The sequence below is a fragment of the Equus asinus genome, chromosome 25, assembly GCF_041296235.1.
Source record: "Equus asinus isolate D_3611 breed Donkey chromosome 25, EquAss-T2T_v2, whole genome shotgun sequence".
NCBI classification, from domain to species: Eukaryota; Metazoa; Chordata; class Mammalia; order Perissodactyla; family Equidae; genus Equus; species Equus asinus.
The window spans coordinates 44,289,974-44,304,204 of record NC_091814.1 but is presented as its reverse complement, the minus strand read 5'-3'; the positions used below and the strand labels follow the sequence as shown (position 1 = coordinate 44,304,204).

The following is a 14,231-nucleotide window of genomic DNA, read 5'->3' as shown; positions in this document are numbered from 1 at the left end:
AAAACACTTGGTGTGAAAAAGCACTATGGTAGTCCACACTACTGCTCACCAAGCATTTCCAGTTCTCTTTCTGGATACATGATAGGATTGTACATCCTTTCCCCATTGAAGTTAGGTATGATCATGTGACTTTTTTGTCCAGTGAAATGAGACCAGAAGTGACCTGAAGCTTTAAGAGCTAATACTTAATCTGTCACATTTCCTTTATCTTGCTGCAGCAACTATAGAAGCACAGAGGTGGAGCCTCCCTTAACCTAAGTCCCTGAGTGAGGACAGCATAGAGCTGGGCCCCCATCTCCTTAGTTGACCTGCTCATAGACATGCAGTGTGTTTTACTCCACTAAGATTGTGGGGTTGTTAGATAAGCATGACCTAGCTTATCCTGAATAATATAGTCTTCACCGCAAAACAGTGGGCTTTGGTGATAACTAAAAGAATGGAAAAGATTTGATGTGCTGATGTTGGCTTGGTATTTTTTTCTTTTTTATGGAAATATTTATTGTACACACAGCTTCTATAAGATGATATTCATCTCAGAGTGATTAGAAAGTCATTTTCCATGTGTCAAAATATTTTTCTTTGAATTACAACCTTTTCTCAAGACATTTTGATATATTTGTAATATGTCCTCACACCTGCCAGCAATATCATTGTTTCTTGAAAGCAGTGACCATCATCATTCATTCTTGCATTTATTCTTTTATTCAACAAACTTTTATTGATGCTTATTATTTCCCTGGTACTAAGACTAGGAATATGTTCAAGGAACTCCAGATAGTTTGGTAGAAGTGGCAGGAGGCAAGCAGAGGCCAAAATCCATAAAGAACTGTGTTCTGGGCCGGCCCAGTGGCACAACGGTTAAGTGCACACGTTTGGCTTCTTCGTGGCCTGGAGTTCGCCGGTTTAGATCCTGGGTGCAGACATGGCACCGCTTGGCAAAAGCCATGCTGTGGTAGGCATCCCACATATAAAGTAGAGGAAGATGGGCATGGATGTTAGCTCAGGGCCAGTCTCCCTCAGCAAAAAAAAGAGGAGAATTGGCAGTAGTTAGCTCAGGCCTAATCTTCCTAAAAAAAAACAAAAAAGGAACTGTGTTCTTCTGAAGTCTAAATGTTTCGGTGGTTTCATAAATGATCCCCATTTCATTTAAAAATAGTCTAGCTACATTTAAAACTTAACTTTACCATGGGTGATATAGATCAAATTTTAACACTTTTGAGACTTACCAACACATTACCTTGTAATGATTACTTAACCCTTTTTTTTTGCAGATCTTAGAATAAAGCTTTTTCTCTTCTCACTATCAGTATGTTCTTTAAAATTCCTCCAATGCACCAAGTACCTTCTTTCCTCAGGGCATTTCCACATGCTATTCTCTTTTCCTGTTTTCCCTTAATTTACTTCAGGAAATCACTGGGTGCTGTTTCTATTGAAATTTATATTTTTCTATGTTATATTGTTGTATTTTTTTAAATCTATTATTAAAGTTAGAGGTTTTTAAACCATAGCTAGTATAGAAACTATTTAAGAAATGAGAAATTAAGCACTATTAAAAAATTTAATTATCCCAATTATCATAGAAGAAAACAATTTTTCATCACATTACCGGGTAGTTTCAAGCAACCATTATTTACAAATTAAAGAATTAAAAGCTGAGTTCTGTTTCTAGCCCTCGTTATAAAGATCGGAGTATCTTTTGCACAGGTGGTGCAGGAGAGTGAGGAGACAGCAAGTGCCCCTTGGTTCTTTCTCCCATCACCTTCTGCATTTCCTTCTAGGGATTCTTCAGCAAGCGCCTGAAAGGCTCCATCAAGAGGACCAAAAGCCAGTCAAAGCTTGACAGAAACACGAGCTTTCGGCTTCCATCCCTCCGTAATACAGATGACAGGTAGGAATTTAACTTGCATGAGACAGAGAAATCAGTTTTACAGTGGGTTCTGATAAGGCATTTTGATCTCTAATTTTGCATCAATGGCAATTGGAAAGATCTAATACAAAGGTTACTTTTTGTCTTACTCATATTGAGGCAAGGTACAAAATGTTGGTTCAAATACCCAACCAGTTTTAAGAATGTTATAATACTGGGGAGTGTGTGAATACAGAAGAACTAATTTAAGAATTAGTTGTGTTGTTTCTATAGAATCAAGTGCTAGTGGTCAGAGGTCTATCTTTCTTTTGTAGAATGACTATAAAGGATGATGATGATGATAGCTAACATTTTTTGAGCACTGTTCTAGATGCTTTATATAAATTATCTTGTTTAATCTTTATAATAACCCTATGAGACAAATATTTTTATTTTATAGATGAAGAATCTGAGGCACAGAGAGGTTAAGTAATCTTGCCCAAGGTCACACAGCTTAGTAAGTAGCAAAAATGGATCTGAACTTGGGTAATTTGGCTCCAGAATCCATGTTTTTCACTGCTACATTGTTCTTTGTGTACAGCGTATGGAATTGGTCTTATTGGTGTGCCATCACATCTAGAAGACACGTATGAAAAGGAAGCCTGGATTTCAATAATTAGGACTGCCAGCTTGAGTAAATCTCAAATGCATAGCTCACTAAGGATAACAATCTTCTAAAATTGTTGAGTGTGTGCTAGGACACATTTTTAATACTTCATGTCTTCATAATGTTCCAAATTTAGGAAATGATACTTGTATCTTGACATATCACCAATATTTATTGAATGCTTACTATGTGCCAAGCATTTTTAATGTAGTCTCTCATGTAATACAATCCTAGATACTATTATTACCCTCATTTTACAGATGAGGAACTAAGGCAAAAGAGACTGAGAAACATGCCCAAGGGCACACAGCTAGTAAGTAGTAGAGCTTGAGTTTGAACTCATGTCTGCCTTTCATCTTTGATACTCTGGTTTATAGTTGGGTTTTTTTTCTTTTAGTAAGAAGTTATCTTATAACAAACAGAAATATAGATTATAATTTCTGTAATGGCAGATTATAGATTTATAAATTTGCCAGACAGAGAATTACTTTCCTTTTTTCTAGATGAAATAATTTGTCCCCCATACTGAGTTAATGAGAGACTACTGCTTTATCAGGTCTTTTTACCCCTGATCCACATTAGAGGACTCTGTGAAATGTGCAAGTCTGTCCAATTTGCAGTGTAACTGTATTGTTAATTACCTCTTTTATACCTCTGTTTTAAGGTAATCATAAAAAAACTGATTTTTTTCATCTCATGTCTTTTCCTTAGAGTCCTGTTATTCTACAGCTTTCATCATTGTAAAAATTCAAAACAGCATTTTATAAATAAATGTCAGTAAAATGGAATGACAAGTTTTTTCAGAATGTTGGTTCTTAAGAAGAAGGATGTTGTGCAGCAACTAAAGCTCAGTTCAATAACCCAGTTCAGTAACCCCCAATATCCCAATTAATAACCAGTTTCTTAAACTCTGCAGCATCAGGTGTAAACTTGGGAGACGAGATATTTTTTATAGTGTACTTTATTATTTAAACTTACACTAAATATCACTTTTTAAGTTTCAGACAAAGTGCTCAATCCTTTTCGGTTTTGCTTTAGGTAGCCTAAGGGAATTCTTAGGTTGAATTAGCAAGAGATTGTATTCTCCTAGAGTCTCTCCTATCGCTATGATGTAGCTAGTGCATTTTAGCCTTTGCAGTGCAGTCCTGTCCCTTTTCACTTTGCCCATCTCTCCATATAAATAACCTTATTAACAGTTTGTATATTTTCATACCTCTTTAAAAATTTTTCGTATAAGTGAGATCATATTATACATATTACTTTGTAACTTACTTTTTAGTATAAATAATTTGGACAACTTTATTCATCAGTACACGTAAATCTACATCACTCTTTAACAGATACCTTCTTAGTATGCTACAGTTTTCTCTAACATACATACTTTGCTTCTCTGTTGATGGTTATTTAGATTGTTTCCCCTTTGTCAGCATGAAATAGAGATGTAATGAACGTTTTTGAACGTGTACCTTTCTGTCCCTATGTGATTGGGTCAGATTTCTGAAGTAGAACTGTTAGCTGCAGAGCATGCACATTTGATCAAATAGTCCTTCAAAAAAGCTGTACTAATTCCATGCCCACCAACAGATTAAGATTACTTTTATCCTTCAAACAACTGTTTACATGTTATCAATATAGTGGATGAGTAGTAGTAATAAACACATGTATGGTATTTACTAAGTGCCAGCACTGTTCTAAGCAGTTTATGTGAAGTAACTCATTTAATCATCACAACTCTGTGAGGTAGTTACTATCATAACCTCATTTTGAAGATGAGAAAACTGAGACACAGAGACTTTAGTCAATTGTGCAGCTTAGCAAATGGCAGAGAGCTGTGGTTCAAATCCAAGAAGTCTGGCTCTAGAATCTACATTCTTAACCTTTCTGCTATATTCCGTCTCAAAAAAAGGCAGAATAGGGAGCATTTTGTTGTTTTAATTTCTGTTTCCCTAATGCTTAGTAAGCTGAACATCTTTCCACATGTTTTCTTCTATGACTTGCCTATAAATTCCTTGGCCCATTTTTCCATTGAGCTTTTTGTCCTCTTTCTTATGATTTGGAGTAGTGCTTTATTATGACTAGGGGTTATAAGCCACTTTTAGGCTTGTTGCTAAAATTTTCTCCCTGTCTGTTTCTTGTGTTTTAAAATCACGTCTCTAAATTATATAGAAGTTTTAGATTTTCATTTGGTCCAATGTGTCAATCTTTTTCTTTATAGCTTGCCTGGCCAATTTTGTCCAGAACACTGAACTCAAGAAGCCAGAGATGTATTTCTCAGGAAATTTCTCATTATGATGCTGTGCAAATCACTTTATCTCTCTCTTCCTCAAGAGGAGGAGATATTCTGTTTGGAAGTATCTAGAGGATAATGAGGTAGTGATCATGATATTTTGAATTCTTCAAGGTTTTTGATAGCCACAAATTTTATCTGCACTCACAACATTTTAAAAAGATAAAATTTTTCTGTTGAAGTCTGAGTTACTACTTTAAGATGGCAGAGAAATAGTTTTAAATGAGTTAATTTCATCTAAAGCAGGTTTACTACATATGATCAGTAAGCTTTTCTGTGCAAAATACCATAGAGTACTTTAGCATGCAGATTTGATTGATCCAAAAAGACTCTAATGGCTCCAGATTTGACTAGCCAATGATCTGCAAGTCATAAATTCTGCTATATGGCCCTGATGAAATTTGCTAGCATTGTTGCTTTTTGGCTCAATTCATAATGATCCTTAAACTCAGAATTTCCTTTGGGAAATTGTGGGACATAGCCATAAGAAATGAAATTTTGCCAAATAATTAATATTTCTAAAAATCAAATTTCTGGATTTACAGTAACATGTCTAATGTGCAACAGTCATGTACAGACTAGAAAGCCATGTGCTACAACAGAATATAGAGAACTAAAGACACAGCCCCCAACCTCAAGGAGTTCGGTGAAAGAAGTAAATGTCCAGGAGGAAATGGTAGAGGTGAGGTGACATTACCTCTTGTTGGGTGGATCAGCAAAGACCTTAGAGGACAGTGGCCTATGAGTTGAACCCTAAAGAACAGGTATAATTTGAACTTAGACACCGGGAGAGAGCTTTCCTCAGAATGGAAATAGTGAACAAAAGCAGAGAGAGGACATTATGAAGCCTGAAGAGAAATGCTGACTAGTTCATGGTATGTACGGGGGTGAGATAGGAAATAAGATTGGAAAGGTAAAGTTCCAGGTTTTAAATTATTAGGTAAAAACCTTTCTGCTTTTTTTTTTTTTTTTAGAGTTCATGGTTTCTTTAGTTTTTTATTTTGATTTAAAATTTACGTACAGTGTAATAACACAAATCTTCATTTGCTGAGTTTTGATGAATGCATACAGCTGTATAACAGACCTCTATGAAAATATGACTCCAACAAGTTTCCTCGTTCTCCTTTCCAGTCAGTCCATACCCCACCTCTCCACAGGAATTATCCTAATTTTTTTCCACCAACAACTAGTTTTGTCTGTTCTTTTTTTCAAAGATTGTCACCTGAGCTAACAACTGTTGCCAGTCGTCGTCTTTTTATTTTTCCTGCTTTTTTTTTCTCCCCAAGTCCTCCCAGTACCTAGTCATATCTTCTAGTTGTGGGTCCTTCTAGTTGTGGCATGTGGGACGCTGCCTCAACATGGCCTAATGAGTGGCGCCATGTCCACACCCAGGATCCGAACCAGTGAAACCCCGGGCCGCCCAAGCAGAGCACATGAACCTAACCATTCAGCTATGGGGCCGGCCCCATAGTTTTGTCTGTTCTAGAATTTCATATAAATCGAATCATATGTTGTGTACTCTTTTGGGTTTGATTTCTTTCACTCAGTGAAATGTTTTTGAGATTCATCCACGTTGTGGCATTTCAGTAGTCTGTTCCTTTTCGCTGCCAGTAGTCTTCCATTGCGTGACCATACCACCATTTGTCCCTTCTACTGTTGATGGTCACCTGGACTCTTTCCCGTAGTTGGCTGTTATGAATAAGGCTGCTGAGAACATTTGTGCACAAATCTTTGTGTACATATGTGGTTTCCTTTTTCTTGGGTAAATACCTAGGAATAGAATTGCTGGGTCATAGCATAGGTCTGTGTTAGTTTTTTTAAGAAACTGCCAGACCTTTTCCCAAAGTGACACTACCAGTTTGCATTCCCACCAGCAGTGGATGAGAGTCCTGGTTACTGCACAGATTACTCACCAGCATTTGGTATTGTCAGTCTTTTTCATCTGAGCTGTTCTTGTGGGTATGTGGTGTATCACATTGTGATTTTAACTTACATTTCCTTGATGACTAATGAACATGACTTTTTCATGTGCTTATTGGCCATTTGTGTTTTCTTTTGTGAATTGCTATTCAGATCCTTCGTCCATTTTTTTTTATTGAGTTATTGATAGGTTACAATCTTGCGAAATTTCAGTTGTACATTAATGTTTGTCAGTCATGTTGTAGGTGCACCACTTCACCCTTTGTGCCCACCCCCCACCCCACCTCTCCCCTGGCATCCACTAAACTGTTTTCAGTCCATAATTTTAAATTCCTCATATGAGTGGAGACACACAGATTATCCTTCTCTCGCTGGCTTATTTCACTCAACATAATTCTGTCAAGGTCCATCCATGTTATTGCAAATGGAATGATTTTGTTCTGTTTTGCAGCTGAGTAGTATTCCATTGTATATATGTACCACATCTTCTTTATCCATTCGTCTGTTGCTGGACACTTAGGTTGCTTCCACGTCTTGGCTACTGTAAACAGTGCTGCAATAAACATTGGGGTGCATAGGACTTTTGGGATTGCTGACTTCAAGCTCTTTGGATAAATACCCAGTAGTGGGATGGCTGGATCGTATGGTAGTTCTATTTTTAATTTTTTGAGGAATCTCCATACTGTTTTCCATAGTAGCTGCACCAGTTTGCATTCCCACCAGCAGGGTATGAGGGTTCCTTTTTCTCCGCAACCTCTCCAACATTTGTTGCTATTAGTTTTAGATATATTTGTCATTCTAATGGGTGTAAGGTGATATCTTAGTGTAGTTTTGATTTGCATTTCCCTGATGATCAGCGATGATGAGCATCTTTTCATGTGCCTATTGGCCATCAGTATATCTTCTTTGGAGAAATGTCTGTTCATGTCTCCAGCCCATTTTTTGATTGGGTTGTTTGATGTTTTGTTGTTGAGTTGCGAGAGTTCTTTATATATTATGGATATTAAGCCCTTGTCAGATATATAACTTGCAAATATTTTTTCCCAGTTAGTGGGGTTTTTTTGTTTCAATCCTGTTTTCATTTGCCTTAAAGAAGCTCTTTAATCTGATGAAGTCCCATTTGTTTATTCTTTCTATTGTTTCCCTTCTCTGAGAAGGCATGGTGTCTGAAAAGATCCTTTTAATACTGATGTCAAAGAGTGTACTGCCTACGTTTTCTTCCAGAAGCCTTATGGTTTCAGGTCTCACCTTTAGGTCTTTGATCCATTTTGAGTTTATTTTGGTGAATGGTGAAAAAGAATGGTCAATTTTCATTCTTTTACGTGTGGCTTTCCAGTTTTCCCAGCACCATTTGTTGAAAAGACTTTCTTTTCTCCATTGTATGCCCTCAGCTCCTTTGTCAAAGATAAGCTGTCCATAGATGTGTGGTTTTATTTCTGGGCTTTCAATTCTGTTCCATTGATCTGTGCACCTGTTTTTGTACCAGTACCATGCTGTTTTGATTACTGTAGCTTTGTAGTATGTTTTGAAGTCAGGGATTGTGATGCCTCCTGTTTTGTTCTTTTTTCTCAGGATTGCTTTAGAAATTCGGGGTCTTTTGTTGCCCCATATGAATTTTAGGAGTCTTTGTTCTAATTCTGTAAAGAATGTCATTGGGATTCTGATTGGGATGGCGTTGAATCTGTAGATTGCTTTAGGTAGAACGGACATTTTAACTATGTTTATTCTTCCAATCCATGTACATGGAATGTCTTTCCATCTTCTTATGTCGTCATCCAATTCTCTCAGAAAGGCCTTGTAATTTTCATTATATAGGTCCTTCACTTCCTTAGTTAAATTTACCCCAAGGTATTTTATTCTTTTTGTTGCGATTGTGAATGGTATTGTATTCTTGAGTTCTTTTTCTATTGGTTCATTACTGGAGTATAGAAATGCTACTGATTTATGCAAGTTGATTTTATACCCTGCAACTTTGCCGTAGTTGTTGATTACTTCTAACAGTTTTCCAATGGATTCTTTGGGGTTTTCTATATATAAGATCATGTCGTTTGCAAACAGCGAGAGTTTCACTTCTTCCCTACCTATTTGGATTCCTTTTTCTTGCCTGATTGCTCTGGCCAGGACCTCCAGTACTATGTTAAATAAGAGTGGTGATAGAGGGCATCCTTGTCTCGTTCCTGTTTTCAGGGGGATGGGGTTCAGTTTTTGCCCTTTGAGTATGATGTTGGCTATGGGTTTGTCGTATATGGCCTTTATTATGTTGAGGTAGTTTCCTTCTATGCCCATTTTATTCAGAGTTTTTATCATAAATGGCTGTTGGATCTTGCCAAATGCCTTCTCTGCATCTATTGAGATGATCATGTGGTTTTTATTCCTCAGTTTGTTGATGTGGTGTATCACGTTGATTGATTTGCGGATGTTGAACCATCCCTGTGTCCCTGGTATGAATCCCACCTGATCCTGATGTATGATTCTTTTGATGAATTGCTGAATTCTGGTTGCCAAAATTTTGTTTAGAATTTTTGCATCTATGTTCATCAGTGATATTGGCCTATAGTTCTCTTTTTTCGTGGTGTCCTTGTCAGGTTTTGGTATCAGCGTGATGTTGGCCTCATAGAATGTGTTAGGAAGTGTTCCATCTTCTCTAATTTTTTGGAATAGCTTGAAAAGGATAGGTATTAAATCCTCTCTGAAAGTTTGGTAGAATTCCCCAGGAAAGCCATCTGGTCCTGGGGTTTTATTCTTTGGGATGTTTTTGATTGCTGTTTCAATCTCTTTCCTTGTGATTGGTCTGTTCAAATTGTCTGCCTCTTCTTGAGTGAGCTTTGGGAGATTGTAGGAGTCCAAGAATTTATCCATTTCCTCTAGGTTATCCATTCTGTTGGCATATAGTTTTTTTGTAGTATTCTCTTATAATCTGTTGTATTTCTGCAGAGTCTGTTGTTATTTCTGATTTTGTTTATTTGAGCTTTCTCCCTTTTTTCTTTGTAAGTCTGGCTAGTGGTTTGTCAATTTTATTTATCTTCTCAAAAAACCAGCTCTTTGTCTCATTGATCCTTTCTACTGCCTTTTTCGTTTCAATAGTATTTATTTCTGCTCTGATTTTTATTATTTCTCTCCTTCTGCTGACTTTGGGCTTCGTTTGTTCTTTTTTCTCTAGTTCAGTTAGGTGTGCTTTAAGGTTGCTTATTTGGGATTTTTCTTGTTTGTTAAGATGTGCCTGTATTGCGATGAATTTTCCTCTTAATACAGCTTTTGCTGTATCCCATATGAGTTGGTATGGCATGCTATCATTTTCATTTGTTTCCAGGTATTTTTTTATTTCTTCTCTAATTTCTTCAATGATCCATTGCTTGTTCAGTAGTGTGTTGTTTAGTCTCCACATCTTTGTGCCTTTCTCAGCTTTTTTCTTGTAATTAATTTCGAGCCTTATAGCACTATGATCTTTCTGCTTTTTTTGTCTTAAAAATTACTCAGTATAAGAAACAGAAATATGAACTCCATCTTTGATGAAACTAGGAGAAATCTGAATGATAGATTACTTAAAATTAGAGGAAGATCAGATGTAATTGCCTGCAGAAGGAAATTGTGGAAAGAGCCATCACTTAGGATTCAGATCAGCTGCTAATTAACAGGTACTCAAAATAATAATGGCTTAAACAAAGTAAATTATTTTTTCCTTATGTAAAAGAAGTGTGATGGTGGGCAGTCAAGGGTTAAGGGGCCAGGGCTCTGTGTAGGCTTTTTCCTTTGCCATCCTTAGCATCTTCAAGGATCTCTTTGTGAACACAATGTAGTTACTGAAGCTCTAGCCATAGCATCCGTGTTTCCGGCACCAGAAAAGAGGGGCCCATAAAAGGACAACTGTCTTCCAGCTAAGTTATCTCCCTTTAAAGCAATTTCCCTGAAACCGCATCTGGTGACTTCTGTTTGTGTATCATTGCCACCTTCATCTGCAAGAGAGACTGGGAAATGTCATGCCTGGGTACATTGTTGCCCCTAATAATACAAGAGTTTGTTATTAAGAAAGGAGGATGGGATGGACATTAGGAGGACAGCTAGCAGTCTCTGACGTAAGAAGGAGGTTGATTTACCCACCCACCCTCAGAACTCTGGAAAGGTTCATCTCCCACCCCGCTCTAGAAGGCCAGCAGTCAGGCTTACATTTATCAAATAGCCAATTTGAGAAACTGAACCAACCCACATAAAAAGACCTACAGATACCGACATTTCTGTTCCCCCATTATAATCCCAGTTGGTAATTCCACTCCTAAGTATATCTAAGAGAAATGAAACATATGTCCCCACAAAAACTTGTACATGAATGTTCATAGCAACATTATTCATAATAGCCAAAAAGTGTTAATGACCCAAATGTCCCTTAACTGATGAATGGATGTACACAACATGATATATTCGTACAATGCAATATTATTTACACATAAAAAGTAATGAAGTACTGATGCATGCTACAACATGGATAAACCTTGAAAACTTTATGCTGAGTGAAAGAAGCCAATCACAAAAGAGAATAAATTGTGTGATCTATTTATATCAAGTGTCCAGAAGAGGCAAATCTATAGAGACAGTAAATTAATGGTTGCGAGAGGCTGGGGATATAGGACGGGGAGGTGATGCATGCAGAATGACTGCTGGTAAACATGAGGTTTCTTTTCGGACTGATGAAAATGTTCTGAGCTTAGATTGTGGTGATAATTGCACAACTCTGAATATGTTGAAAACTGTACACTTTAAATGGGTAGATTTTATGGTATGTGAATTATATCTCAATAAAGATGTTAAATTATTTTTTAAAAAACAGCTGGCCAGGAAGTACTCTTCAGTGAAGCTCATCAGTCTATAAGCTCCAATCCGGCCCACAAAGCTTCCATTGAGCCTTTTTAGTGTTTTACTCTTAAATATAAGCAGATAGCCAAGAATCTCTTCATATTTGAGGAAAGTCTCCAACATGAAAGAGAGAAAAACAAGTAAATAGGAGAGAGAAAAAAGAACGCAGAAGAAATCCAGAGACACTGCATAGAGGCAAAAACAGCTTCAAAGCATAATGAATATTTTCAAAAGATAAGATTGTGCATCTTTGAAACAATAACAAGGTGTTATAAGAAAAGGAACATCAAGGAAACAAGAAAGGAAAGCTTGGAAATTAAAAATATAAAAGCTAAAGTCAAGTTGCTCTCCCAGAAAGTAGAACAGAAAATGAGAAAATCAATCCAGAAGATTCTAGTAAAAGAGAACATAGAAAAACTTTGGAGAGGAAATTGTCAAAGAAATAATACAAGAAAGTTTCCTCAAATGGAAAAACATAAATGTCCAGATGGGAAAGGCCACCAAAGTTCCAACAGAGCAAATTAACAAAGACAAAAGACCCCCAGCCACATACACATCAATTCACATCATCATGAGCTATAACACTGAGGCTTAAAAAAAATCTTAAAAGCTTCTGGAAAGAAAAAAATGGGTTACGTACAAAGGAAGAGTGGGATGATTGCATTGGAATTCTCAATAGAAATATGGAAAACCAGAAGTCAGTGGAGCAATGTCTTCAAAATGCTGAGTGGAAATTATTTTCAACCCAATATTCCATACACAAGGCGGTCCTAGAATGTCAGACTGAGGAGTTTGGATTTTATTGTGTAAGCAATGGAGTGCCTTTAAACATTTTTGAGTGAGGAAATGACCTAATCAGAATTGTGCTGTATATAGATTAATTCAGCAATGAAATTTCAAATGACTTAGTTTGCAGAGACTAAGTGTGGAAGACCAGTTAGCAAAAAACTATTGTAAGAAATAATGAAGGCTCTAAGGAGAGTAGTGGCAGTCAGAATGAAGAGGCAGAGACAAGATAGGAGAAACGTTTTAGAGGCAAAATCAATAGGATGTCACAAAGTCATCATTGTTCCAAAGCCATCTAATGGGATAAAAGCCAGTAAAGTGATTTCCTAGAATCAATATTGGCAGCATTTTTGTGTTAAAGACATGTCATAGTGGGAGGATGTTGGGACAGGAGAAGACTCTGATGTTTATGCCTTTCATTCAAATGTACTTTGAAAAGTTTGAAAAAACTAGGAAATGCTGGAAAACAGCGTTCGTACTACATTGTCAGGCATTCCAGGATTTGAATGCCTGTCAGGTTGCCAACCCTGCTCTGGAAGTGCTACTTAAATTCACCAGTCTTGAGGTAAAGAGAAGCACCTGGAGTAGAATTTCCCACCTCCTTCAAACGTCCTTCAAACGAAAACCTTCACAGTAATGTCCTCAATTCTGAGGCTCACTGACAAAGCACGGCTTTAAAATAGTCTGCTTGTTCTTTGTCAGGAAAAGTAAGTGTGGTGTTCATTTGTAGGGGGAATTTTGAAGCAATATACTCAACTTCTTGAGCTTCTCTTCATTAGAACTAATTTTTTAATGTTTTATTTTTGATTGATATACTCACGAGAAGTTGTAAAAATAGTACTTTAAAGTCTTGCAAACCCTTCCCCCAGTAGGGATATCTTCTAACTGTAGTATACTATCAAAACCAGGTAATTGACATTGGTACAGTACTATTAACTGGTCTGCTATTAACTGGAAGAGACTTTTGCAGTTTTTATTCAGTTTTCACCAACTTTATATGCACCATTTGTGTGTTTATAGTTCTGTGCAATTTAATCCTCTGTATAGATTTGTGTAACCACCACCACAATCAAGATACAGAATTGTTCCATTACTAGAAAAGAACTCCCTCTGCTGCCCCTTTATAGTCATACCCACCTCCCCGCACCCATCCTTGTCCCCAGCAACCACTAATTTGTTTTCCATCTCTATACTTTTGTTATTTTAAGAATGCTATGTAAATGGAATCATAGAGTATGTAACCATTTAAGATTGGCTTTTTTCACTAAATAGAATGCCCTTGAAATCCATCCAAGTTGTTGCATCTAGCAATAGTTTATTCCTTTTTGCTGCTGAGTAGTATTCCATTGTATGGATGTACCAGACTTTGTTAAACCATTTACCCACTGAAAAACATTTGGGTGGTTTCTGGTTTTAGCTGTTATGAGTAAAGTTGCTGTAAACAGTTGTGTACATGCAAGTTTTCACTTCTCTAGGGTCAGTGCACAAGAATGCAATTGCTGGATTGTATGGTAAGTATATGTTTAGGTTTATAAGAAACTCCCAAACTATTTTCCAGGGTAGCTGTGTCATTTTACGTTCCCACCAGAAAACGTTTACAGGTTTTATTAACGTGTATCCCAAGAGATTTTCACCTATGTTTTCTTCCAGAAGTTTTATGATTTTTAGCTTTTGTATTTAGGTCTGTGATGCATTTATTTAACCTGTGATTCCTGTAAATAAAAGGTCTTGACTCAGAACTTACTGGCTTTTAGTTCAAGATATTAATCAAACCTGCAAACCTACCCCAGCCAAACCAATTACAGGGAATCTGCCTGCCTTTGGAGAAGCAAGTATTGTAAACTACCACTTTTCTCCTCGTCTATTCTTCCCCTTTA

The 14,231-nt window shown here is 36.9% G+C and overlaps 1 protein-coding gene across 17 annotated transcripts in view; it reads left to right on the top strand.

The window, feature by feature from the left end:
• The window catches only part of RASAL2 (RAS protein activator like 2), a 371,817-nt gene that overhangs the window by 304,640 nt on the left and 52,946 nt on the right, over nt 1-14,231 (top strand). For 15 of the 17 annotated variants that reach the window (XM_070497403.1, XM_070497404.1, XM_044758568.2 and 12 more), the window contains one exon: nt 1,779-1,888. The exons of the other annotated variants lie outside the window; for them this stretch is intronic. In XM_070497403.1, the coding sequence (XP_070353504.1) occupies nt 1,779-1,888 (110 nt within the window). The remainder of the gene's footprint in view (nt 1-1,778; nt 1,889-14,231) is intronic. 17 annotated transcript variants of the gene reach the window in all.